General features: G+C 40.9%; 1 protein-coding gene across 2 annotated transcripts; it reads right to left on the bottom strand.

Annotated features, from left to right (window-relative positions):
- Positions 1–340: 340 nt before the first annotated feature.
- LOC129705776 (thyroid peroxidase-like) lies at positions 341–26,913 on the bottom strand. Of its 2 annotated transcripts, XM_055649573.1 has the most exons (13): positions 26,197–26,913; positions 25,100–25,232; positions 23,571–23,700; positions 23,274–23,480; positions 22,096–22,456; positions 20,579–20,739; positions 17,575–17,833; positions 14,557–14,727; positions 11,207–11,444; positions 7,900–8,111; positions 6,636–6,800; positions 4,994–5,090; positions 341–2,764 (listed from the first exon to the last, which is right to left on the bottom strand). In XM_055649573.1, exons 1-13 carry the CDS (start codon positions 26,264–26,266, stop codon positions 2,701–2,703), a joined length of 2,268 nt encoding a protein of 755 aa, XP_055505548.1. In that variant the 5' UTR covers positions 26,267–26,913; the 3' UTR covers positions 341–2,700. The 2 variants fall into 2 exon arrangements, with proteins under 2 accessions (XP_055505548.1, XP_055505549.1); XM_055649574.1 differs by lacking the exon at positions 23,274–23,480 and having other exon boundaries at positions 26,197–26,912.
- Between the last annotated feature and the right edge of the window lie 231 nt (positions 26,914–27,144).

Raw genomic sequence — 27,144 nt, 5'->3', positions numbered from 1 at the left:
TTCCTATAGCTAGGTGACCAGAACTGCATGCAATACTCCACGTGGTCTCGCCAACATCTGGTACATTTATCAAACATCTATCAAATAGTTGTACCAGAGCAGAGACTGCAAGTTAATGGAGATTATAATTTTCATCTATCGGTGGGCCAGCGATGGATTCAATTTAAATACACAGTTGGAGTGTTGACATTTTCTTAGGGCTTGCTTTATCTCTAACCCAAACAAATTAATCTATACAAAACGCTGCAAAAAATAACCAGCATTTTATAGGAAAACAATAAATGTGTACAAGATTAAGCACAATAACATTGAAAATAGACTCTAAATACTTTGAGATTCATTGAGCAACTTTATTTCAGGCCTCTTGTTGAACAGATAAAAGTTTACTAAGTCTGGAATAGGAGTGTACAGGTTTTACAGTGTTAAAGTTTATTTTGGGTGCTAAATTTATTCTGCCCGAGTGGCATTATTCATGAAGTTTTCACACACTGTTTCAACCCGCTATTGATCAAGACCGCTATTGATCAAGACATCCATTATCAGAAAATATTAATCCTTGTTCTTGCTGAACACTAAAACATACAATCTTCATTCTAGTAAAACCCAATAGACCAAGCAACAACAAGAAACCACATTAATTCCCATGTTTTTAAATTACATGGGCCCATCTTCTCAATCTCTTTTTTATTATATTGGATTGCCATGTACCAATATTGTTCCTATTCTAACATTATATTGAATTCTTATTTTCTTTACAGAATCTCTGAACTACTGGTTCACTTCTGTTGTATTAGTTTTTTTGATTTGTAGTTGATAATGCATTAGAGGGACAAGGAACTGCAGGTGCTGAAATCATGAGCAAAACAAAGTGCTGAAATAACTCAAGGGGTTAGGCAGCTTCTGTGGAGGGAATAGATAGACGACGTTTCAAGTCAAGACTCTTCTTAAGACTCTCCTTCATACATAGCCTGTCATAGAAAATGTCCCATATCCATTCCTTCCATATGATCCACTTTGCATTTTAATAATACATCATTCAGTTTTTAACACATTGCAGAACATGTTTAAGCCACTGTACAAGTGAGATTTACCAGCTTTGCTGAAAGCGCGAGTATAAGCAAAATACTGAACTTTGAGAATTCAGTATTCATTAACCTGAACAAATTCAGTTTCAGCCAATTAAAAAAAGTGCAGCTATGTAGTAGTCAAACATACCGAAGGGCTTCAATAATTGCATCCCAAACCTAACTAATTACAAAATGGCAAGGTATTTGAGATGAGCTGAGGGTGACCAGTATTTTTATGTTGCACTCAATGAGATGAGTGATTTATTTTTTGTAATTACAGCAGTAGGTTCAACCACTTTTTTAAAGCAATGTATACTTTGTCTGCTATTGTGAATTAATTTGAAATTAAGTCATTTTCATTTGTCAGTTTAAAAAGTGAGAATATGGCTGAAATATTTGTTCACTCAATGAGTATGAATGCAAAACTACAGTTGAGAACCATTTTGTTGCTGATATCTCTCATGTCTTGTATTTTCTACAAATGCTACAAACAGAAATGTTCTAGCTTTTTTTACAGAAAAAGAAATCAACTTAGAAACCAAACACATTTTGTGGAAAGAGGACACTTCTTGCAGTCCAAGCATGCTTTACTACCAATGCACGCTACAACAAATAAACTTTTTTTTTTAGAAAAGAAGTCCCAACACACTTTGCTGACATAAAATGTTAGTAAATACCGACCTTGATAGAAAGGGAGTTTCTGAGAGTTTGGCACATTCTATAGGAGTGGAGACAAAGACATTCTGCATTTCTAAACAACTCAAGTTATTGGACAAGCATAGCTGATTATCTTTTCCTTTTATTTAGAAGATGCAGCATCACTGGAAATGTCAATATTTCCAATCCATAATTATTCTCGAGAGTGGTGTTTAATCATATCTTTGCACTGGACGTGTTTGTATTCCCACAGTGGTATCAGGCAGGGGATCTCAGTTATGTGATTGTGTAGATTTAGGAAGGTCAATGAAATCCAGCAAGGTGCTGAAGTTTATTTTGTAGCAGGTGTACTTTACTGCACAATGGCAGTGAAAGAAGTGAATACTTCTGATGAAATCAAAAGGATACCAAGCACTTGAACATTTTTGTCCTGGATAGTCTTAAAATTCTAAAATTGAGTTGTAATCTGAGAAACATTACATCACAATTCTGACTTGAGCCTTGAATTGGTGTAAGTCTTTAAGAAATTGAGAGGTGACTGCAGGATTCCTAATATCTAACCAACTCTTGTAGCCACAGTGTTTACCCAGTTGGTCCAATTAAATTGGTGATCAGAGGTGGTGTGGTATTGATGATGGGGAAACTTGACAACGGTTTTATATTCAAGTCATATCCTAGAGAGGAAAAGGAAGATGAAGAAAGAAAATGTGGAGGAAGAACAGGATTTGGATCTTTGACTTGGATTTGGAAGTCGGTTTATGAAATTAGCAATGGATAAAATGGGTGCATGGAATTCAAGCCTGGAGCCTCAATTACTTCAAAATGATGGGGACTGATTGAATTGGCAGTAATGGTAAGGCTTTTGTAGAGAGTGAAACCCAGAAAATGGAGTTGATGAGTCACATAGATGGTAAATTAGCTTCTGTTTCTGCAGTCAGTCCTGTCATCTTGAAAGGCTTCATTTTTAGAAGATAAATTATTTAATACACAATCCACATTTGATTACGGTCTTATTCATGCCTTTGTCTCTCCTTCGATATCTAGATAAAACAAAACAGATTATTTTATTTGTATTGCTATATAAAAATTACCTATATGTTAAATAGGTAGCAGCCTGGATTTCAGTCCCATGGAAGATAAATATTTCTGATTCTAAATCTGAATAATTACTGATGGATTTTTTTTCTCCATATAATGTGCTTCCTTACTAGTAGGTAAATGCTCTCACTCTTATGATTCTTATACAAAGTAATTTTCTTCATTGTATTTTGGGTAGACGGGCTTGTTTAGTGTCTCTGGATTTCTATTAAGGAATCTTTAAAATTCAGATGGCCCTTTCCAAAGTTAACAGTGGTTCTCTTCTGCTTATATCAATGCTGTCTGAATTCTGGTCACAAAGCTTTTTAAATACTTGTAGCATTTGCTCTATCTATAGTGGAGCAGCAGAGGTGATAGAACCTGGAACAAATTTCTTCTTTTTGAGAGATACCACCAACACCGTTACAGAGCCAAAGATGAAAGGAAGCAGCACCCTTTATGCTCTGCATAGTCAGGGTTGCAATATTTTAAGGTAATTGATCACTGCTGTTCATTTATAGATTGTGGTTTTGTGGAGATATCATAAATGTTATTACAGCAGCAAACCAGTTCTAATGATACCGCAGCTTTAAACTAGTTTCTAAAAGTTTAAAGAAATCAACCAGTCTAAAAAAAGCCCACTTAAAACCATGTTTTCGAAAGATCTTTTTTGGCAAAATTGTTTTTTACACTTCGTAATGGTTTAGTTGCCATCTGATGCGTGTCACCATGCGATCCCCAAAAGCTATGCCTTCCTTGGTACCAATATTTCTACCTGAAGAATTCTGTCTCCAAATCTGAGGAAGGACATTTTTGCCATAGAGGGAGTGCAGAGAAGGTTCACCAGACTGATTCCTGGGATGTCAGGACTGTCTTATGAAGAAAGACTGGATAGACTTGGATTTATACTCTCTAGAATTTAGGAGATTGAGAGGGGATCTTATAGAAACTTACAAAATTCTTAAGGGGTTGGACAGGCTAGATGCAGGAAGATTGCTCCCGATGTTGGGGAAGTCCAGGACAAGGGGTCACAGCTTAAGGATAAGGGGGAAATCCTTTAAAACCGAGATGAGAAGAACTTTTTTCACACAGAGAGTGGTGAATCTCTGAAACTCTCTGCCGCAGAGGGTAGTCGAGGCCAGTTCATTGGCTATATTTAAGAGGGAGTTAGATGTGGCCCTTGTGGCTAACGGGATCAGAGGGTATGGAGAGAAGGCAGGTACGGGATACTGAGTTGGATGATCAGCCATGATCATTTTGAATGGCGGTGCAGGCTCGAAGGGCCGAATGGCCTACTCCTGCACCTAATTTCTATGTTTCTATGTCTTGATTAGTGCAAATTTATTACTGTTCACTCTGTTTGAAGCATCACATTGTGATACCCTGAAGGTTTTTGGAATACAGTTTCACTATTTCGAGTTTGATCCACCAGACCTTGTTTTGTGATTCATTAACAATCACCTTCATGAAACATTTATGTAAAGCATTGTTCTGGACATCAGTGATATCAAAATGATTTGCAGTGAATTCTCAGGTGATGTGATTTTAATCAAGATTGCCATAGAATCGTACATAAAGCACAGAAAGGATTATTCATCCTATCATGCCTATGGTGAAATTATTTTGATGTTTTCTTTTTGATATATGCTAGCCCATTCGAGAAATGTAAGCCATGGAAATTTGTAATTGTTTTAATTAATTTGATAGAAATAAATGAAATATAAAGCACAGTAACAATCATTTATTTGCAACACACTTTGACTTATGTCAACCAGAATGTTTAGCAATGATTCAAGCTGTGGCCTCTTCATCTCTTTCTGTACTGTATGACTTAATTACTCTATTAGTGATAAATAATAGAAAACCAACTAAGTTTCCATGTAATAAAACTTCTTAATAATAGGCATTGAGAAGCACACGTGGGCAGATTCCAAACAATGAATGAATCACTTGGGTCCTGGCGATGTCCATATTACGCATCATGTAAGTTAATTTATGAAGAATTGCATCTTGAGTATGCCACTGAATGACAATAGGACCAAGGAGCTTATTTCCCTACCAGAATCAATTTTAGAAGAGGGATAATTAAAGGATCATATAAGTGCCAACAAAATTAACACTGAAATATATTCATTCCGCCCACAATCAGCTGTTCACTAAAAACATTGAATGCTAATTGCATAAAATATTACCTCTGAAAACCAATAACTGCCAGCAGGACGATGAAAACACAGCCACAGATAGTTACGAGCATTGTGATGAGAAGGCTTGAACTCTTTGAGATGTTTTCTATGTGGAAGATTACAAAAAAAAATTGTTATAAATATGCATTTGTGCACTAATAATTAAGTGCTGTCACTGCAGGAAATTACTTTTTTTTGGAAACCTTAATGATACTTAGTCAAATGTTGTGTGTTCTTTACAAACACTCAGTATCACATCCCCTGTGAAATGTATCTCATTTGTTCATGTTTCAGTCAATGCTGAAGATCAGTGGTTTTGTTAAAACTTATGTTGAGCATCAGTGTTGCTGCTGGTTAACAATGTCTGTGACAGCTTCTGTCATTTACCATCCTTGAGAAGGTTTGATGGGGTGGCATTGAACTTGATTGAATTTTTCCTGCTTTTTGTAGACTAGATTTTCAGTGTCAGGTAGATTCCAGTTTTCTCAATTTTTTGGTAAAGTTTGGTGAGAGACGTGTGCGTTTCCGCACAATGAGCAAGATAATATTGTGTCCTATAGATTTCTTTATATCTAGTACTCTCAGCTACTCTTGAAAGAATGGTGACACAGATTGAATATTGCTTCTATGATGATAGGGACCACAGGACTACACAGCAGAGAATGAGTACAAACACTCAAAATATCAAGTTCAAAGTTCAATATGGTATTACAATAAAATAGGCTCTGCATCAGAAAAGGTCTTTGTTAAACAAAGGTAAGTTCTGAATGGGTGGAGAACAATTTCAGAAATCACAAGGCAGGCAGTCAGTCTACCTGGCATTTCCACAAATGCTAGTGCACTTGCACCTCTGTCTAAGGTCGATCATGAAGGGGAACTTCTTTACTCAGAGAGTGGTAGCTGTGTGGTATGAGCTTCCAGTGGAAGTGGTGGAGGCAGGTTCGATTTTATCATTTAAAAATAAATTGGATAGGTATATGGACGGGAAAGGAATGGAGGGTTATGGTCTGAGTGCAGATGGGACTAGGGGAAAATAAGTGTTCGGCACGGACTTGAAGGGCCGAGATGGCCTGGTTTCTGTGTTGTAATTGTTATATGGTTATATTATTATCCATTCTTATTAGACCCGTGCTTCCGTAATCATCATTGCAATGTAATATTTTGCAATTTAAACTTATTCTTACTCAAAACAGAGGTGTGGAATTCTATCTTCCTCGTCCTAAAGTATGCAAGTTTGCCTTTACTTAACTCTCCTCCACCCTTATAGTTTTCATCCTCTAAGGAGCCATTATTGGACCCTGATTATTCTGGATTAAGACTTTTGACTTTAGAGATAAAGCGTTTAAACTGGCCCTTCGACCTACTGAGACTGTGCCGACCAGCAATCACCCGTACACCAGCACTCTCTACACACTAGGGCCAATTTACAGAAGCCAATTAATCTACAAACCTGTACATCTTTGGAGTGTGGAAGGAAATTGGAGCACCCGGGGAAAACCAGATGGTCAAAGGAAAAACGTGCAAACTCTGTAAAGACAGCATCCATAGTCGGGATAGAAACCGGGTCTCTGGCACTGTAAGGCAACTCTACCACTGCACCACTGTGTGAGTGTTCAGATAAAATATGGGCAGGAGGTAGACCCCTTTATACCTTGACATGTGGGTGCTGCCGAACTCCATGCTCCAGTAAAAGGATTGCAGGTTATAGATGAGGCTCCAATGAGATGAAATCCAGTGTTACATTCAAAATGGATGGATGTTTTACAAAAGAAGAAATGTGCCCTTTCCACCTTGGGAACTTCCCCACAAGACGTTTCTGTGAAAAATAGCAAAGTTAAGCTCTGGTGAACAGAATCAGAACAGAAGTACATTATATCAACCTTTAGTTATCAGAGATTATTTTTTGGTGATTGACAGCATAAATCAATTCCTTTTGGAATCAGTACATCTGGAGATCTTATTCTCAGTTGTATCTTTTCTTGATTATTGAACCCAATAGTACTGAATAGCTATGTGTGCTTTGGGTGCTGTATGACCTATTTTTTTGTGGTTTGGACTAAGACCGATTTTTACCCCATAATCTTATGGTGAGAAGAAGAGTGTACTAAAATGGGTATATTATTTGCTATGATGCTTGAATATTTTTCATTGTGCTCTCAGCAGGCCAACCTGGGCAAACATGGAAATTGTCCTCAGAATGTACACTTTGGGGCTTTGCTTTGTTATGAGACAGCTGTTGATGTAAAGCAATCCCATCTACTGCTCAGGTATGATTGAGATTCAAGTGTTCATTGCTGATGTGTTTACATACCAGATGTGGGAATGAGAGGGTGTTAGGAACTCTGAGGGGATTTTATTCAACAAATTATCTTTCTATATAATCTAGCAACTGGTTCCAGATAATTCCCTTTGAAAAGATGGAATAATCTCATTGCTTTTGCCAGTTTACTGTATGGTTGAAATATTATTGGTAAATTAAATATAATAATATATTTACTCCTCCTCATAGCTGTCCCCAGGAATGGCACTATTGATCTTCTGGGGAAGCTGTCCAGAAATATTTAAAACTGGATGAGATTTTTTTTTTAAGGTTTTTGCTTATTTCTATGCCTATTGGTATGTACTTACTAGTTATATTTTGGCTGATGAATGTTTATCATTTGGAAAACAAATTCAGAGCACAGGCCAATATTTCACCCACTGCCTTGTCCTCAGCTTAGCTCTTATCTATCTCTAAACCAACCTATGCCTTATTCTCTCCCAACTTCTTGCCTTCCCCCGATTGCGTCTGATCTTGCATTCTGTTGAATTCTTTCTCCATGCTGTTCTTTCCCTTCCCCTCTCCTGCTGTATCTTTGTACCTTATTAGAATATTCCCCGATTGGTTTTAGAAGCTGGCAATAGTGGCAACCCACCTGTGGTCTTCTCTTTCCAGGGAGCCAGGCTGAGTGAGGGGATTACAGAGCTGTTACAAGGTACAAAATCATTGGGATATTGGTTCCGTGAAAACACATCCACGGGGATTCTCCGAATCCTGGTGCTGTCACATAAGATTCTGGACAGAGTGACTTTACTCAGCTCTTCTCTCTGCTGCTTGGTAAACACACCTTCATTTTCCCACCAAAACCTTTTGGGTGGAAGAAAACCAAGTGTCACATCTAGGAATTAATAAAGACATTTTGCGAGATGTGATATTGATCTTTGGGTTGTTTATGAAAAAGATGTGTTCTTCCCTGCATGTGCTTTAGCAATCACTATAGCCTAGGTTAGAATGTGTTGGACAGACGGCATCTCTAGAGAACATGGATAGGTGACGTTTTGGGTCGGGAACCTTCTGTGGGGGAAGTTCCTTGCTTCTACATTTTGACTTCGACTGCAAAATTGCCTCAAGTTCTCTTACTTTGAAGAAGTTCTCCTCCTATCACACCCCACTATAAACAGCCTGAAGAAGGGTCCCGACCTGAAATGTCACCTATCCATGTTCTCTAGAGATGCTGCCTTTCATGCTGAGTTACTCCAGCGCTTTATGCCAAACGTCAAAAGCAGGCAGGTGGGACTAGTGTAGATGGGACATGTTGGTCGTCATGGGCAGGTTGGGCTGCAGGGCCTGTCTGCACACTGTATGACACTATTACTCTATTTATACCCTTTAGTGTTAATCACCATCAGTTCCTTGCTTCTACTCTATGACATGGGTTAGATTCCCACATTTCTAATAGGATGCTGGAATCAACGAGGACTTCCACTCCAGTGGATAAATGTGAGGTTATCCATTTTGGTGGCAAAAAACAGGAAAGCAGACTATTATCTAAATGGTGGCCGATTGGGAAAGGGGGAGATGCAGCGAGACCTGGGTGTCATGGTACACCAGTCATTGAAGGTAGGCATGCAGGTGCAGCAGGCAGTAAAAGAAAGCGAATGGTATGTTAGCTTTCATTGCAAAAGGATTTGAGTATAGGAGCAGAGAGGTTCTACTGCAGTTGTACAGGGTCTTGGTGAGACCACACCTGGAGTATTGCGTACAGTTTTGGTCTCCAAATCTGAGGAAGGACATTATTGCCATAGAGGGAGTGCAGAGACGGTTCACCAGACTGATTCCTGGGATGTCAGGACTGTCTTATGAAGAAAGACTGGATAGACTTGGTTTATACTCTCTAGAATTTAGAAGATTGAGAGGGGATCTTATAGAAACTTACAAAATGGGGTTGGACAGGCTAGATGCAGGAAGATTGTTCCCGATGTTAGGGAAGTCCAGGACAAGGGGTCACAGCTTAAGGATAAAGGGGAAATCCTTTAAAACCGAGATGAGAAGAACTTTTTTCACGCAGAGAGTGGTGAATCTCTGGAACTCTCTGCCACAGAGGGTAGTTGAGGCCACTTCATTGGCTATATTTAAGAGGGAGTTAGATGTGGCCCTGTGGCTAAGGGGATCAGGGGGTATGGAGAGAAGGCAGGTACGGGATACTGAGTTGGATGATCAGCCATGATCATATTGAATGGCGGTGCAGGCTCGAAGGGCCGAATGGCCTACTCCTGCACCTAATTTCTATGTTTCTATGTTTCTAAACCACTCTTTCCTGTTGCCTCGCAGTAGAAACTAGGTCAAAATAATTTGAGGTTGTCACAGCTTGCTAAAATTCATTTCTTGTGCAAACAGATGAGGAATGGCCACATGCAAGATGTCAGTGGATGGTAGGACCACATGAAATATGCCACAAGAATCAGCAGACTTAAGTAAGTTAGGGAGGAAACTGTCTAAGAAAGTAGTTAGTGCTTAAAAAAATGTGTGCAACAGTTTAGTATTGTCATGGTCTTACAGGAAATATTACATGGCTGTTCATGGAGCCTGACACACCATGTGTCTCACCATGATGAACATACACTATAAATGTACCTTCCAAGGGTTGCATCTAACAAGGGTTGCATCTAATCCCCAAAGCATTGAATTGTCATCATGCCCAGACCGGCAATTAATTAACAGAAATGAAAAGATAACTATGTGGTGTACAGAATTTTATCCTGTTGTACTCTGACGTGCTTTTGCACATACCCATATATCCTAAGAGTTTGGGTCGTATCCATACATGTTATCTTCTTCACAAGAGCCTTGAAATCTATAAATTGTTTATTTCTTTCACACACTCATACCCTAATATAGCAAGTCAGTGTTAGCTCCCTGGCTTTGGAGAAATAAGAAACGTGTGTGTATCCTGGGTCAATACTTGGAATTCTACATTTATTTAAAAAAAATACACTTCTTCTGACTGAAGTAGGGACCCGACCCGAAACATCCCCTATCCATCTCTAGAGATGCTACCTGACCCGTTGTGTTACTTCCAGGACTTTGTCTTTTTTTGTAAACCAGCAACTGCAGTTCCTCATTTCTAATCTTTATTTGTAGTTTGGTTTGGACTTTAATCACAATGTCATAGAGTCCTGCACCACGGAAATGGAACCTTCAGTACACAGAGGCCTCCCCAAATCATTTAGCATCCATTTACACTGAACCTACACCAATCGTGTCTTATTCTCTCTATATCCTATCTACTCACCCCATGTGGAAACCAGAGCATAGAGGAAACTTGTGTAGTTACAGAGAGATCATGCAAATTCTATACGGTCAGCACTTGAACCTACACGCAAATTGGCGGAACAGCACCTCATATTTTGCTTAGTCAGCTTACAATCCAGCGGTATTAAATGGATTTATGTAATTTCAAGTAATCTTTGCATTCCCTCTGTCTCCATCTCTCTCCCACTCTAGACGTCCTGCTAATTTCACAGTTCTTATTTCTTCATTACCACCTCCACTGCCAACAATGGACCATTGTGGGTTCCTTGGCCATCGGTGCCAGCTTTGATTTGTTCTGTACCTTTTCTTACCTCTAGTTTCACTCCCCCCTGATTCTCAGTCTGAAGAGGATCTTGGCCCGAAACATTACCTATTTCTTTTCTCCAGAGATGCTGTCTGACCCACTGAGTTACTCCAATTTTTTGTGTCTAGGCCAGTATTAAACCCGGGTCAATTGAACTTTGAGCCAGCAGCTCTAATAGCTGTGCCACTGTGCCACCCTTGAATGTGAGAAGTCCTAAAACAACCCTACTAACAACAAACAAATAATAGCATCTGTGCAAGAACCTTAACCCTTGATTCCCTTAATATCAAACCATCCAGGATCAGATAAGCCGACACATTCGTGAGCTGTGAATTTCCACACACACCTGTCTCCATCCCTCAGGACTTGAAACTGTTTTCCAAGAAGACAGGCCAAGAGCTCCCCAACACGAGCTCTGGGCAGCAGTGGTTCTGCAATTGCACCAATCCACACATCTATATTGTCAGGCGTCTTGTACACTGCGAGGATCTTTTTTGCCAAGTACGTGCTGTTAAAGACTTGTATTAATTCCGAGATGTTTTTGGCTTGCGTCAGTCCACAGAACCGCCTCCAGGCATTGTAACCTACATGGTAAAGAAAGGATGATCAAAGCATTCTGTGAAAATAAATTGCAGTTATGTATAATTTTAGATAGTTCCACAATTATCAATAGTATCGGTAGACAATTTGCATACTATTTTAGTTTAGAGTATCATACTGGGGACAATTTACGGAGGCCAATTAACTTACAAACCTGTGCATCTTTAGAATGTGGGAAGAAAGGCAGGGAGAAGGCAATTCTGGATTTAGTGTTGTGTAACAAACCGGATTTGATAAGGGAACTTGAGGTTAAGGAGCCATTAGGAGGTAGTGCCCATAATATGGTAAGTTTTAATCTACAATTAAGGGAGAAGGGTAAATCGGAGGTATCAGTTGAACAAAGGGGACTATGGAGTCATGAGGGAGGAGTTGGCCAAAGTTGACTGGAAAGATACCCTAACAGGGATGACAGTGGAACAACAATGGCAGGTATTTCTGGGAATAATACAGAAGGTGCAGGATCAGTTCATTCCAAAGAGGAAGAAAGATTCCAAGGGGAGTAAGGGGCGACTGTGGCTGACAAGGGAAGTCGGGGACAGTGTAAAAATAAAAGAGAAGAAGTACAACGTAGCAAAGATGAGCGGGAGGCAAGAGAATTGGGTAATGTTTAAAGAGCACAGAAGATAACTAAAATGGCAATACGGGAAGAAAAGATGAGGTACGAAGGTAAGCTAGCCAAGAATATAAAGGAGGATAGTAAAAGCATTTTTAGGTATGTGAAGAGGAAAAAAATAGTTAAGAAAGGAAACAAAGAATAGGGATTAATGGGTCCCTTTCAGAATGGCAGGCAGTGACTAGTGGGGTTCCGCAAGGCTCGGTGCCGGGACCACAGCTATTTACAAGGCAGATTATTATCTAAATGGTGTCAAGTTGGGAAAAGGGGAAGTACAACAGGATCTGGGGGTCCTTGTTCATCAGTCAATGAATTAAAGCATGCAGGTACAGCAGGCAGTGAGGAAAGCGAATGGCATGTTGGCCTTCATAACAAGAAGAGTTGAGTATAGAAGCAAAGAGGTCCTTCTGCAGTTGTACAGGGGCCTAGTGAGACCACATCTGGAGTATTGTGCGCAGTTTTGGTCCCCTAATTTGAGGAAGGACATTCTTGCTATTGAGATAGTGCAGCGTAGTTTTACAAGGTTAATTCCTGGGATGGCGAGACTGTCATATGCTGAGAGAATGGAGCGGCTGGGCTTGTATTATCTGGAATTTAGAAGGATGAGAGGGGATCTTATTGAAACATATGATTATTAAGGGTTTGGACACGCTAGAGGCAAGAAACAGGTTCCTCATGTTTGGGGGGAGTCCAGAACCAGGGGCCACAGTTTAAGAATAAGGGGTAAGCCATTTAGAATGGAGATGAGGAAACAATTTTTCACACAGAGTTGTGAGTCTGTGGAATTCTCTGCCTCACTCCTCAATACGGCCTACTCCTGTTCTTATTGCTATTGTCCATTGAAACCAGAGCACCCAGAGAAAACCCATGTGGTCACAGAGAGAATGTACATACTCAACATACAGTTCAGTGCACCTGAGGTTAAGTTTGAATCTGGGTTTCTGGTGCTGTAAGGCAGCAACTCTACTGCTGCGCCCCATGGAATTGTATGTGCTGTTATGGTGAATATCAGTATTAGGAATCGTGGCAGGAGTAGGACAAAAGTTTTTTAAAAATTGCATCTCTTGTATTATTAAACAATCTCCCTTTAACCCACCCTTTTGACTGCTTTTTTACACACCATCTTCTTATTCTAGAATTTAAACTTTATTTCAATACCAACCAATACCACTCAAATTTCTCCCCCACATTAGCCATGCCAATTTAATTTGTCCAATCGATTTGCAAATTAAAATCACCTCTGATAATTGCAGTTCCCTTCTTATCACATGTAATATTATTTTCCTTTTTACGCTTTGTCCTATTTTGTGGTCTATAGACCAGTCTTACCCATGTCTTCTGTTCCTTGTTTTTCTTTATTTCCTCCCAAACTCATTTGCATCCGCAATCCACAGCACCTTTCCCTCTACTCAGTACTACATTGAACCCCTCCCTTGATTAAAAATGCCAGCCATCTCTTTTCCCCTTTTGCCTATTCTTTTAAACACTTTGAATAGCCCTGGAATTTGATTTCCCTGTTCTGGTCATTCCACAACCCCATTGTCATAACAGCTACTATATCTAATTCATTTTCTTATATTTGTTCTATCAACTCATCTAGCTTGTTACCAATGCTGTGTGTATTCAGATAAAGAGCTTTATGCCTTGACTTTTATACTTATTACCTATTAATTTCTAATTTCTACTGTACTAATTTGCTTATAAATTCTGCTCATTCCTGTCATGCTTTGATCTGTATTCATCTCTTTACTGACCTGTGTCACTGTACTTAAACTTGCTTTTGATTTATTAAACTTTCCATTATTTGAATCCTCATGCTTTCTAATTAATTGAAAGCTGTGTCCATAGTCCCAATGACATGATTGCCAGGATAGTGGTCTCAACACAGTTCAAATGAAATCCATCTTTATAGAACAGCGCTTTCCTTTTTCCACTACTGGTTTGGAACCCATTTTACTTGCACTAACAAGCTTAATTGTTTTGAAGACGATTCTAACTTTACTGAGACGAAACACAAAGACCAAACACGCACAGTACAGACACCTCACGTTTTACACAAGCTTGATTAACGCATTTTTACAATAACACACTTGTTTAATTATTATCAAAGTTTAATTTATGTGCTTCTATTTTCAGATATCACTCAAATTTATGTCTGGCACCAGATGACAGTGTAGTTGTATATACCTGGCATATGTTTGATTTATCACTGCTTTTCAAGCACATGACTCCCACGTAAAATGCAAGATGCCTTTATTTGGGCATTAACTTCATCACAGCCTTGAATGATTCTGACAAAAAATTATTTCAGCAATACTTCATCCTTTTTGCAATGAAGGCTTTATTTACATGTCTAATTGCCTAGTGCACCTTCTTTCTGATTAATAAATTATAACATTAATATAACTATTGACATTGCATCGTAATATCATTAGGAATGGACTTGTTGGTATTCTCTGTGTATCCTTCATTTTGATACTCACTCGGTAGCCCATGATCCCTTCCTCGTTGTAGGTTAAGTGCTGCCAGATCCAAGGCTAAGGATTCCTTCGGCTGAAACAACTTTTCCGTCAGCTCTTCTGGCATCATCTGTGTTTGCGTTTGCAGCTTGGCAGACTTTAATACAACACCTCGGATGATGGGGTCAATGCCTCCTGTAGTATATGTGACACATTAACATAATCATTTGCATGACCTGTTGAATTATTCCAGTACTTTGGGTCCTTACTATAAAAATATTATTTTGAATGCTGGCTGCAGAATGGAGTGAACCTGATTTAATAACACACTGGCTTCTGGGCTTCAGATGAAACTTTTTAGCAGCTTGAGTCAAGAGCCATAAAATTGGCAGCACTTGAGGAACCAAGCACAGTATAATCTGGCGCACTCGAGAGATGGACTTGCAGATATTCTGAACTCTTGGATTTTATTTCTATTAATATCCCATTGCACTTTTATTTCACATTTTTTAACATGTCACACAGTAACTTAATAAATGTACCAGTTAATTAACATTTTTTTTAAAACAGTAGATGCGGGAAATGCTGGAAAAACTCAGCCGGGCAGGCAGCATCTGTGGGAAGAGAAACAGGCAATGTTTCAGATCAAATTTTCCAGTGAAACTGGTGAGTTAAAAGGGAACGCTGGAAACAAGGTCTGGTGAGTTTAAAGGGGGTGTTTGAAATTGGGCCCGGAAGAATTTTTAGTGTAAAAAAAAAGTACATTTAGGTTTATTATTGTTACATGTATTGAGGTACAGTGAAAAGCTTTGTTTTGAATGCTATGCGATCAGATTAGATAATCTATCTATATTACTAAATCTCTGATTTTGACCGCTTTTGGCCCACTGTGCTGCGATTTCCGACAGAACGCCGCTACCTACGGCCATCATTTTTGGCCACCTCGCTCAGAGCCCCCTCCGCCTTACGGGTGCGGAGGATTTTTCCTATCGCTCACAAATCAGAGAGATATTAATGTTTTTTAAAAATTCACCATTCTCTCTGCTGCCCCTGCTGGAGGGAGGGGGAGGGACTATAAAACCAGGAAGTGGTGTGCCTCACTCACTCTCTGCAAGATGGATGAAGCCAAGGGACACGTCTCTCTGAGCTCTGAATAACACTGAACAAATGTCTACACAACTGTGAGTACCCTTAATGTGGTTTGAAAATGAAAATATGGTTTGTTTGAAGTAAAAAGGCACTTCTTACTGCAAATGGTGGGTTGGGAGCTTTGGTTTAAAGTTGAAAGGCACTACTTACTGCACATGGTGGCGGGTGTTTTGGCTTGAAGTTGAAAGACACTACTTACAGCAAATGGTGGCTTGGGTGCTTTGGCTTGAAGTTGAATTGCACTATTTACTGCAAATGGTGGCTTGGGAGCTTTGGCTTGATGTTTAAAAAAATCCTTCCCATCCCAGTAAATTCTTCCCATCAATGAAAAAAAAATGTGTTATTAGTGTTTAAAAAATGTTGAGAATCTCTCTCCTGTCAATCACGCCCTGAAAGCCACACCTTTTCCGGTTGGAGGGAGAGGGGTTATAAAACCCGGAAGTGTGGGTGTGGCTCGGTCTCTGCATGATGGGGGAGGGAGAGGTCATGACTCTGGCTGATCTGTGAATCAACTGAACACACTGAATGTCTACTGAACTGTGAGTTTGGTGTTTTGTGTGGTTTTACGGTGGTTTCACCTAGCATGAAATGATATGAAACTGCACTGAATTTGGTGGCCTTGCACCCTACTGAAAGTGGTATGAAACTGCACTTGAATTCGGTGGCCTTGCACCCTGCTTGAAGTGGTATGAAACTGCACTTGAATTTGGTGGCCTTGCACCCTGCTCATAGTGCTAGGAAACTGCACTTGAATTTGGTGGCCTTGCACCCTACTTGAAATGGAATTTGGAATTTCAAGGAATAGTCATGTCAACAGCCAGCCCACCAGCCGTGAGTGAGCTGCCAGCATATCAGGCTTGAGGGACTGAGCTGCCACCCCAAGAACCCATACCAGCACTCCAGAAAGCCCCCCCACTGGCCACCAATATTGGAATTGGTGGAGAGGTGGAATATTGCGTCGGGGGACCAGCCCTCCCGTGTGAACATGGGACCCAACGGGTCCCACTTAGTCTAGTACTATATATAATCAAGTCAAACTCAAGCATAATAGGTAGAGCAAAGGGAAGGATACAGAGTGCAGAATTTAGTTCTCAGCATTGTAATGCACCAGTTCCATAAAGTCCAATATTTGCAATGGAGTAGAGGTGCATCAGACAGTACCCTAAGCTTCAGAAGCCTTGTAACAGTGGGGGAGATGCTGTTCCCGTGTCTAGTGCATGCCTCCAAGCTTCTGTATTTTCTGCCAGACAGGAGTGGGGCAAAGAAGGAATGACGTTGGTGGGGCAAGTCTTTGATTTGGTGGTACTTTCCTGAGGCAACGTGAAGTGCAAATGGAATCAATGGTGAGAAGTCTGGTCTGTGATGGACTGTGTGATGTTGTAAAACAAACAACTGGTAATTTAATTTGCGTTTGGCAATAGAGCAAATATGGACTAAACTTGGTTATTGATACTAATGAGTCGGCCAGATGCAGAACCGTTCGGATTTCTGAAAAATTTGGAGTTGTATGGGAGCAGGAGGAGCGGAGTAGGTGAATTCACAAATATTAGTAAATTGATCAATGCTTATTGGTATTGGTCTATTTTATTGCAGTATGTTGTGAGATAATGCAAAACCTTTTTTGCATGTTATCCAGGCAAATCATATCATACACGAGTACTTCAGGTGTTGAAAGAGGGAAAATAATCAGAGTGCAGAAAAGCATTCCAGCAGCAGAGAAAGTGCAGGTAAAAAAATGGAAGGTCTACAAAGAGGTGGTTTGGAAGACTGTGAAATTAGTCCCCAGCATGTGAGAGGGCGGTTCAAGATTCTGATGTCAGTGGAGAAGCTTACTGGCTCAATCATAGAGAAACTTAATGTTTTCTTATGGTGAATACTTTCCACTGTCCTTACCTTCTTCTATAATTCTCCATGGGGAGAAAAATGACTTGTGCAGAGAGATGCTGGGGTAGGTCGGATTCTCCGTGTAATTCTCATCCAACCGGTAGAGTATTGGATGGATGGTAACATGAGCAAAACGAAATGCTGCTGTGGCAAACACGTTGGAAATCCGGGGATCCACTGTATCATCATAGCCCTTGTAGGGGAGTAAATGCTGCTTTGTTGCATCCGGGCCAAGAATTTTAGGCACATAATCCTTCCAATTTATAATCTGTGCAGAGAGGAAGAAAATGTTTTCTTCTTAATCCATTTACCAGCACAAATGCAAATTGCCAAATTAAAGTAAAATTCGTTAAAAAAAAAAAAAAATTTAAGCCTGGCCTGAATTTGAGTTGCTGCATGTCTGTATTGACACCAATTATATCCCTATTGTGACACCGCCCGTTCCCTTGTGTGCCACTCGTGTGCAGACAGGCCAGGAGAAGCCTCCCCTCAGCACCAGGGTCACCGGCCCCCTGGGGAGAGATCTGGACTGAGTTGAGGCCACAGTCACAGGAGTAACAGCTGTGTCCAGTTAGCTGTGATTGGATTGGGCCTCCCATCATCATCCTCTTTAAAAACCACAGCAATGCTAGCCAGGGGAGGGGGAAAATTGAAGGGGTGAGAGAGGGAAAGCAGGAAAGAGGAAGGAAGAAAGAAAGAAAGAAAGAAAGAAAGAAGGAAGATGGAGAGGAAGGGAGAGAGAGTGGGCACCCTTCATTAACACTTCTTCCCCAGCCACCAATGGACCATTATGGGCTCAATTCCTTCCTTGGTCATCTGTTGCCGGCCCTGATTACTTGTTCTGGCCTTTTCCTACCTCTAGTCCTGCCCACCCACCACCACCCTCTACTTTCAGTCTGAAGAAGAGTTCCGACCCAAATCGTCATCCATCCTTTTTCTCCAGACATGCTGCCTGACCTGCTGAGTTACTCCTGCTTGTTGTGTCTATCTCCGGTATAAACCAGAATATGCATTTCCTCCTTACATCTCCCTACCAGCTGTGTTTCACTTTAGCAGGCCTGGAGGAAGACTGAGCCACTGGAACAAGCCTGAGACCGCCAGCACCTCCTCACCTTCCCACGGACATCAAGGGACTGTGCACCTCATGGAGAGCAAGGCCTGGGACACCAGGACAATCTGAACAGTCAACGCAACCTCTTTGAGGCCAAGGCTGAGCTGCCAGGGCAAGTCTGAGACCATCAGCATTACCTCCATTGGGCCCAAGATTGAACCTCCAGGACAATTCTGAGGCTGCCAGCGCCTCTTCACCCCCTCTTCAAGGCAAAGACTGAGCCACTGGGACAAACCCAATACTGCCAGCTCCTCCTCTTTGTTGCAAAGACTGAGCTGCTTGGACAAACACAAGACTACCAGTGCCTCCTCTTCGAGGTCAAGGCCGAGCTACCGGGACAAGTCTGAGACTGCCAGCACCTTCTCTCTGGGCAAGAGTGAACCGCAGGGATCGTCAGTGCCTCCTCGCATGCACACTGATGACAAGGGACCTGGATCTTCGTGACCCCATAGTTCTTCACTATAAATCAACCCATGTCACGTGAGTTCACTCTGCTGCGAGTGTTGGTATAGCCATTGTCAACCTAGCGTCATCACTGTAGCCACATTATATAAATCTTAATTTATTTAAACAATAGTAAATTCACATCTCAATTGTAAATGGCTCTCTAATTATCTTGTGACTTTTCCTGTTTTAAATTCTCCAGCTAGAGATAACAATCTCTTGGCATTCAGCTTGTTAAACTAGCCCAGAAATATCTTCAGACTGGACTGGAAAAATACCATTCCTTTGTTGTACGGAAGAGGTAGTGATACAAACATATTATTTTCTTCAATATCCTAATTGTAGCTTCCACATATACTTGACATTTATAATCTTGCCAAGTATGAGTGAAAGGAAATTACAGGGAGTATCATGTTTATGAGAGTCTACTTTGTAACACAAGACGTCTGTGGAATTTGGTTGCCACGTTAGTTTATTGTTGAGCTCTGAACACTCGTTTATGAATAACTGAATGATTGAAAATATTACGTTTTTGGGGATGCATTTTAGATCTGCCGTAGAAGAATACATTTTTTCAAATATGCAAGGAATGATTTGTTCTACCTTATGAAACTACGTTCAAATTAACACACGCTTCTCAAATCTCTTGCTATTTGTGGTATATTGGACACTGCCTATACAATTTTCTGTAATGAACTTAGTTTGAGAAGCATTGGCTGAGAATTTCCTGGCATTTTTCCAAGTATCATATCTTCATTGAATACATCTTTATGCGGAAAACACCTTTATTGGAAGGAGACCATTCACTTTTATTATCTCTCAAGGATCATAACGGCACACCCCATCCCAATACTATTGTTTGTAGTAGTAGCAACAAGGAACTGTAGATGCAGGTTAATGCACAAAAGGCCACAAATTGCTGGAGTAACTCAGCAGGTCAGGCATCATTTCTGATGCACGTGGATAGGTGACATTTTAAGTTGGGTCTGAATAATGGTCTCAGCCGGAAACTTCACCTATCCATGTTCTCCAAGGATGCTGCCTGATCTGCTGAGTTACTCCAGCAATTTGCAAATACTGCAGCATTTTGTGTCCTATTGTTTCTAGTCACAGAAGGTCATCGTAGGTGTGCAAATGTTAGGCCAGTTACCTTATTTTAGTTAGCTTGACACCATTTTTTTCCAAAGTATGTGCAATGACCTCCTATTCATTAACAGAAACTGTGGCTAATTATTTAAAGACATATTTGGAACACAGTGTTTTCAAAATCACTATCCTGCTGGTGGTGCATGTAATATTTACTGTTGCTGAACGCGAGCACAATCAACAGTTCTCAGGTAATGGCTGAAGTACAATTTAGAGAAAAGCATGGGAAGAACATCCGATGATGATGGCTTGAGACCAGGATCCATAGGGAAGTGATCAAAGGAGTATTTTAAACACAATCCTCTTTCTCACCTGGTGGAAGGCTCCCATGATTTTCCGTGCTTCCTGATACAAGGTCTCACCACTCCAGTGTGGGTTTAGCTGATGTAGTTCTGATACTATTTTGTTATGTTCTCGTAAGAAGATGGTGTGCAGTGCTTGCATCCCTAAATGTTCATTTGCTCGGGAATCTCCTGCATAGTAAAATAAACATTTGTCAACCTTGCAGAATCGGACAGGCTTCAGAATATCCATCTGTGAGAGCAGAGTTTGGAAAGGCTTGCTTAGAAACTGTGCCTAAAGGTTACAAAAGTTCCAGAGGTCTTGGGTTTGCTGAGTGGTTGTGCTTTGGTCTGGGGTCCGTGCAGTCCAAGTCTCAGGAAATATTCAAATTCCCCAACAATTATGCTCATCCACAATGTTCTAAACGTACAAATCAATTTGTTGTAGTTATTGTTATAAATTGTTACAGGAGATATGTTTAAGATGATGGGGGAAAGATTTAATAGGAACCTGAGGGGTACATTTTTCCACACAAAGGGTGCGGGTGTGTGGAACAGCTGCCGGAGGAGGTAGTTGAGGCAGGTACTATCGCAACGCTTAAGAAACATTTAGACAGGTACATGGATGGGACAGGGTTTAGAGGGATATGGGCCAAATGCAGCCAGGTGGGGCTAGTGTAGATGGGAGATATTGGTCAATGTGGTCACGTTGGGCTGATGTATGATGATTCCCTCTCCCTCTCTCTATTCTTACTTTCAAACAAATGGCCAAAGTGTTTACTTGATAATCCATAGTTACCAGTGAAACAAAACATTAGTTTCTGAATGTGAGATGCTAATTGGAGTTATCAAATTAACAAAGAAATATTTAGAACTCAAATCCAGTCTTGTCTGACCTGATGAGAGTGCTGCTCTCGTGCCATCCCCTACATAGTTGTTGCTTCCCCACTACAAGTGACGTTTTAATTGAATTGAATTTTATTTTTGTCATTCAAACCTTTCGGTCTGACCGAAATTTCTTTAAACTTTTAACCATCGACTTTTAGTTTAACGTTATTCTTTTCCTATTACTTGGTGCTTGGCATGTGAATGCACTTTGGTACCTCGTTTAACCAGCCTTTCTTAATGATTGTGCCTAGACAACAAGCGGAGGGAAGCATTGATCTACTTACGGGGGAAGGCAGTAGGGCATTATTTACAGCTAAATCCAGCCATGTGCATTTTAACATGCATATCCAAATACCTTAATAATCACCCTGAGGTCCTAAGCGCTTGTTATAAAATTGTATTGAAACTGAATTTCAGAAATGGTCTAATGGACAGATGTTGAATTATTGTGTGTCTAGCACTCCTAATCTAAGGACAAAATTCTCCCATCTAAAGAAGGTCAATGATCAGAAACAGGGTAACATTTCCCCCCCCCTTCTTGGTCTCATATGCAATGGCTAATTGCGGAATATCAAATGACATCCTAATTTGAATCGGGTAACATCCAAAACCTTCCATATTACAATACTGAATTGTCCTCATTCTCTGCCATACATTTACCAGCCAAGAAACATGGAATGTCTGACTTGTTTCCAATGTGGGACTGGTCTCTGGTCAGCGTGCAGGGATTTTGAAGCTTCTTGGTCATGAAGGGTAAGTAGGCCAGGCCGTGGTCTGAGTACTGCTGGTTGATAGCCAGGAAGCCCAGGTCGTTGGTATGATTCCTCAGTCTCCATGCCAGGCTCTCTGTACTTCCATAAACCATGCTGGCATCCACAAAGGAGGTGATGCTGTTCAGCTGCTCCCGGGGTCGGAGCTGCCCTGTGAGGATCCCAGACTCGCCACTCCCACATGCTGGGGCCGAGCGGAAGAAGGGCATGCACCTCTCACTTTCGCAAGCACGGGGATCGTCCTCTGGGATCTGCGAGACATTTGACATAATCAGACAATAGATGCGCTCATCATGTGAAGCATGCACTGAGGATTAGGTTTATGATTGTCACATGTACTGAGGTACACGGGTGAGGTGTTTTTTGCATGCTATATACAATCAAATCAGATAATACTAGACATAAATACTAGCAAGCCAGACTCGAGTAGTGTCACACAGCATGGAAAGATGCTCTTCGGCACCAACTTGCACACGCCATATCCCACCTGCCCACACTTGGCCCATAACCCTCTAAACCAATCCTACCCATGTACCTGAAGAAATGTCTTAAATGTTATGATAGTACCTGCCTAAACTGCCACCTCCGGCAGCTCGTTCCATATACCCTTTGTGTAAAAAAAAAAAATAAGTTGTCCCTCATGGTCCTGTTAAATCTTTTCCCCCTCATCTTAAACCTGTGTCGTCTGGTGCTGAATATAGTTTCAGCATTGTAGCACATTAGTTCCAGAGACAAAGTCCAGTGTCTACAATGGGGTAGAGGTGAATCTGACAGTACCTTAGTTTATGGAAGGACCGTTCAGAACCCTGATCACAGGGGGGAAGAAGCTGTCCCTGTGTATGGTGGTGTGTGCTCTCAAACTTCTGTATCTTCTGCCCAACAGGAGCGGAGAGAAGAAGGAATGACCGGGATGGGACAAGTCTTTGATTGTTTTTGGCTGCTTTCCCGAGGTAGTGTGAAGTGCAGATAGAGTCAGTGGTGGAGAGTATGGTCTAGGTGATGGACTGGGTAGACATTGCTAACACAAAAGCAGCATTTGCAAGTGGCATGTAAAGCACAGATGCTTGCCTGTATTGGGAAGCACGGGCTTCTGTTATAGCAGGATGACGAACAATCAATGGTGTCGATAAAGGAAGAGGTACTGGCGCTCTGTGGTGTCAGGTCCATATCGTGGTCAATCCACTGACCCCATTCCACCAGGATGTGGGCATAACTGCTGTCCAGAGAAATGTTCCTGTTGCCTGTGTGTAGGATTGCTGTCGACACCATTCTGGCCTGAAAATTATCATTGGAATCAGTAAGTTTGAGGATGTTCACTGCCACCTACATACTTTAACCTCACCCCCAGCAAGCCGTGCATCATACCAGTGGTAGGGCGAATCCATTATATTTCTTCAACTCCATCCATCCTTTGGGGATTGAAAACCCATCATCATAGTCTGGAGGCAGCCATCGAACGTATGGGACATTAGCAGCTCCCCAGTGGGTGTGCTGTCTAAAGGCACATAAAATAGATTCATTCATTTGTTTGTATGAAGAGGCTAGTGAGGCTATGACTATGTGAGAGGTCTATGAATAGCAAAAATAGCAATGATGTGAAACCATTTCCATTAGCTTGGATCAACCTATATTTTGTGTTTAACTAACACGCTACATTATGAAATGTCAGTGTTCTTCAAAGTAATCCAAACGCAAGTAGCTTTTCCGTTGATTTCTGAAGATCCAATCATGATCTCTTTCTAGAACCATGTAAAGAAGAATAAACTGAACTAATGTTCTATCCAGTGGATATTTTGTCACATTTGCAGCCTTTCAATATCAAAACAAGGAACTGCAGATGCTGGTTTACCAAGGAAAGACACAACACATTGGAGTGACTCAACAGGTCAGGCTGCATCACTGGAGATGACAGACAGGTGACGTTTTGGCTTGGAAACCAGTCCTGACCTGAAACTTCACCTGTCTATCTTCTCCAGGGATGCTACCCGACACACTGAGTTACTCCAACATTGTATGCAACTTTTCAATGTTCCTTTAATTAGATGCTGTCGTGAAAAGACTATGAAGGGAAGCAATGAGTATTTTTGTACTGTCTTCAATATGTGTGAAATTGGTTAACAACCCAGCTTACTTCAGAAGTATGGGTTGAATGGTTCTTTATCATCACATGTACCAAGGTACAGTGGAATTATTTTTTTTGCATACAGTTCAGTAAATTATCGCGATACATAAATACAATCCTAGATTGAATACAAAGTTTATCAAACTAGTCCACTGAGACCATGTAGAAGGGTCGCCAGATTTTGACACAATTTTTAATGTCCAAGTTGCTTTAAGTGCAGCTGGCCATAAAGGCCGGTTGTCCTGGCGGCATTTCAGGGCCGGCCTAGTCAAGCGAAGCTGTAGTCTGATCATTTGTACATAATTGCAACAAGAAGTATAAGCAATGAATCTGCCTTTGTGGCTCTAGTAAAGGGAAGAATATTTGCAAGAGACTGGGAGAAGTCCTTACTCTTCTGGTGAAAGTGTCCATGGGACAATTTTCACAACTGAAGGAAGAAGTCTCTTATGGTACTAATCTTCTCTGAACCACAGTCAACAGACAATGATAATCCAAAGACAACGCTTTCCAATCACAATTGTTGATGGCTAATCTTCTTAAACTAAAACTGTAAGGATTATGTCATCTGCTTTCTATGCTTTTCTTCTGAAAAGTGTTTTTTCACTCAAAGCTAATTTCTTGTATCCTTCCAGGCTTTTAAAATGGAAGCTTGGTTATGACTGTGGTTACTCTCTCACTCCTTTGTGTTGTGGCCTTGGCTTTTGACAAATTTATTGATTTAAAAAGAAGCTACTGTGTCTTGACCGTATTGTTTCTTCTCCTGATGTAGTACCTGTTATTGCAGATGCCAGAAATGGTTCGATATTTATCCAACAAACAGGAACTAGAGCAAGGGATGACCTGTAGCTGAGTGGTACAACCTGTCACCCTGGCCAGTGTCTGAAGATCCAGTGCGCTGAGCAGATCTGTGAGATACAGAAACCATTTAAAATGATTTCAGTCACAGAATCAGAAATATGCTTTAGGTTTCTTTATTCATAAGTCATGGGAGCATAATTAGGCCATTCGGCCCATTGCGTCTACTCTACCATTCAAGCATGGCATTTCCTCTCAACCCCATTCTCCTGCCTGTTCCCTGTAACCTTTGACACTCTTACTAATCAAGAACTTGTCAATCTCCGCTTAAAAAATACTCAGTGACTTGGCCTCCTCGACCATCTGTGGCAATGGCACTTTCACCCCCCTTCGACTGAAGAAATTCCTCCTTATCTTCTTTCTAAAGGCACATTTTTTTCTGAGGCTAGGCCCACTGGTCCCAAACTCTCCCACTAGTGGAAACACCCTCCCACATCTACTCTAACCAGGCCTTTCACTATTTGATAAGTTTCAATGAAGTCCCTCCTCATCCTCTAAACTCCCGCAAGTACAGGTCGAAAGCTGCCAAACGCTCATCATATGTTAACCCAATCATTCCCTCTGAATCTTTACATCTTCCAGGTCTCTTTACCAGTCAAATTACTTCAGTTTAGATGCCTGTACAGAGACATACAGCATGGAAACAGGCCCTTCTGCCCAACTCATTCATGCTGACCAAGATGTCTACCCACACTAGTCCAATTTACCTGCATTTTGACCAAATCCCCCTAATCCTTTTCATTCATGTACCAATCCAAATGCCTTTTAAACACATACATAACCCCACCAATATCAGTAACACATTTATTTACAATAAATATCTTTACAAGCTATGACTGTATTTGTTCCCGTTCCCAATATCTACTTAATTCATTGAGGCTCCCATGGTTTGTACAAACTCCACTGATTCCACTTGGCTTCCTTCTTTCTGGGAATTTGTTGTTTTGTAAAAAATAAAAATCACAAAGCACCTTCACTTTAAATACGTAAAGGAATACAAATTGTCTTGATTACCTGTTGCATTCCTGAACATTTTCTCCTGGGTGTAAACCATCTGTCGAATAAGTTCAATGGTGGTTTCCATTAGCTCAGCTGCTCTTACTGCGTTCCGAGTCTCAGCCACAGGAAGTTTGAAAAAGCTGAGCACATCATTTGCACGAATAGAGCCTTTGTGGAATGCTGCTTTACTACTGGGAAACAAACACCAGCAAACAGCTTAAATCTAAAGTGGGATCTTGAGCCAAAATGCCGCCTGTCCGTTCCCTCCCCAGATGCTGTCTTTGTGCTTTGCAGCAAATAGTGTAACTTTGGTAAAATAAATCTTACACGGGCAGATTAAATGCATTGTTACATGAAAATAAAACTAGATTAATCCTCAGCAATGCCTCTTAAAACAGTGATTTTTCCAAGTTAGTCTACATTTTATTATGTGGTTCTTTGACACTAAGAATTATTCATTCCTATCTGGTTTTGTGGCCAATGTGGGAACTGTAGACTCTACCAAAAATTGTGCGGGAGGTGGCTGGTGGCTTGCGAAATGGGCATTGAAGTGGACCTTGCGAATGCCTTAACTCCATGGTGATCCATCGGGATCTTTATATTTCTGTTTTAGTTTTAGTGATACAACATGGAAACGGGTCACACAGCCCATCGTTCATACTAGAGCTATGTAATCCCACCATCTCATCCACTTGCACTCAGATGTCAATTAACTTACAAACCTGTACGTCTTAGGGATGTGGAGGGAAGCCAGATCACACAGACGAAACCCATGTGGTCACAGGCAGAACATGCAAACTCCACACAGACAGCCGTCAGCTTGGTCTCTGGTGCTGTGAGGCAGCAGCTCTACCAGCTGAGTCACTGTGCTGCATCACAGAACCAATGCAAGCCATTATTTTCAGTCAAAGCTGATAAATACTATGGTACATAAATACTATGTTTTGTGCTGGCCTATTGAAG

The sequence above is a fragment of the Leucoraja erinacea genome, chromosome 18, assembly GCF_028641065.1.
Source record: "Leucoraja erinacea ecotype New England chromosome 18, Leri_hhj_1, whole genome shotgun sequence".
Classification (NCBI taxonomy): Eukaryota; Metazoa; Chordata; class Chondrichthyes; order Rajiformes; family Rajidae; genus Leucoraja; species Leucoraja erinaceus.
The sequence above is the reverse complement of the archived record's forward strand: the minus strand, read 5'-3'. Positions and strand labels throughout refer to the sequence as shown.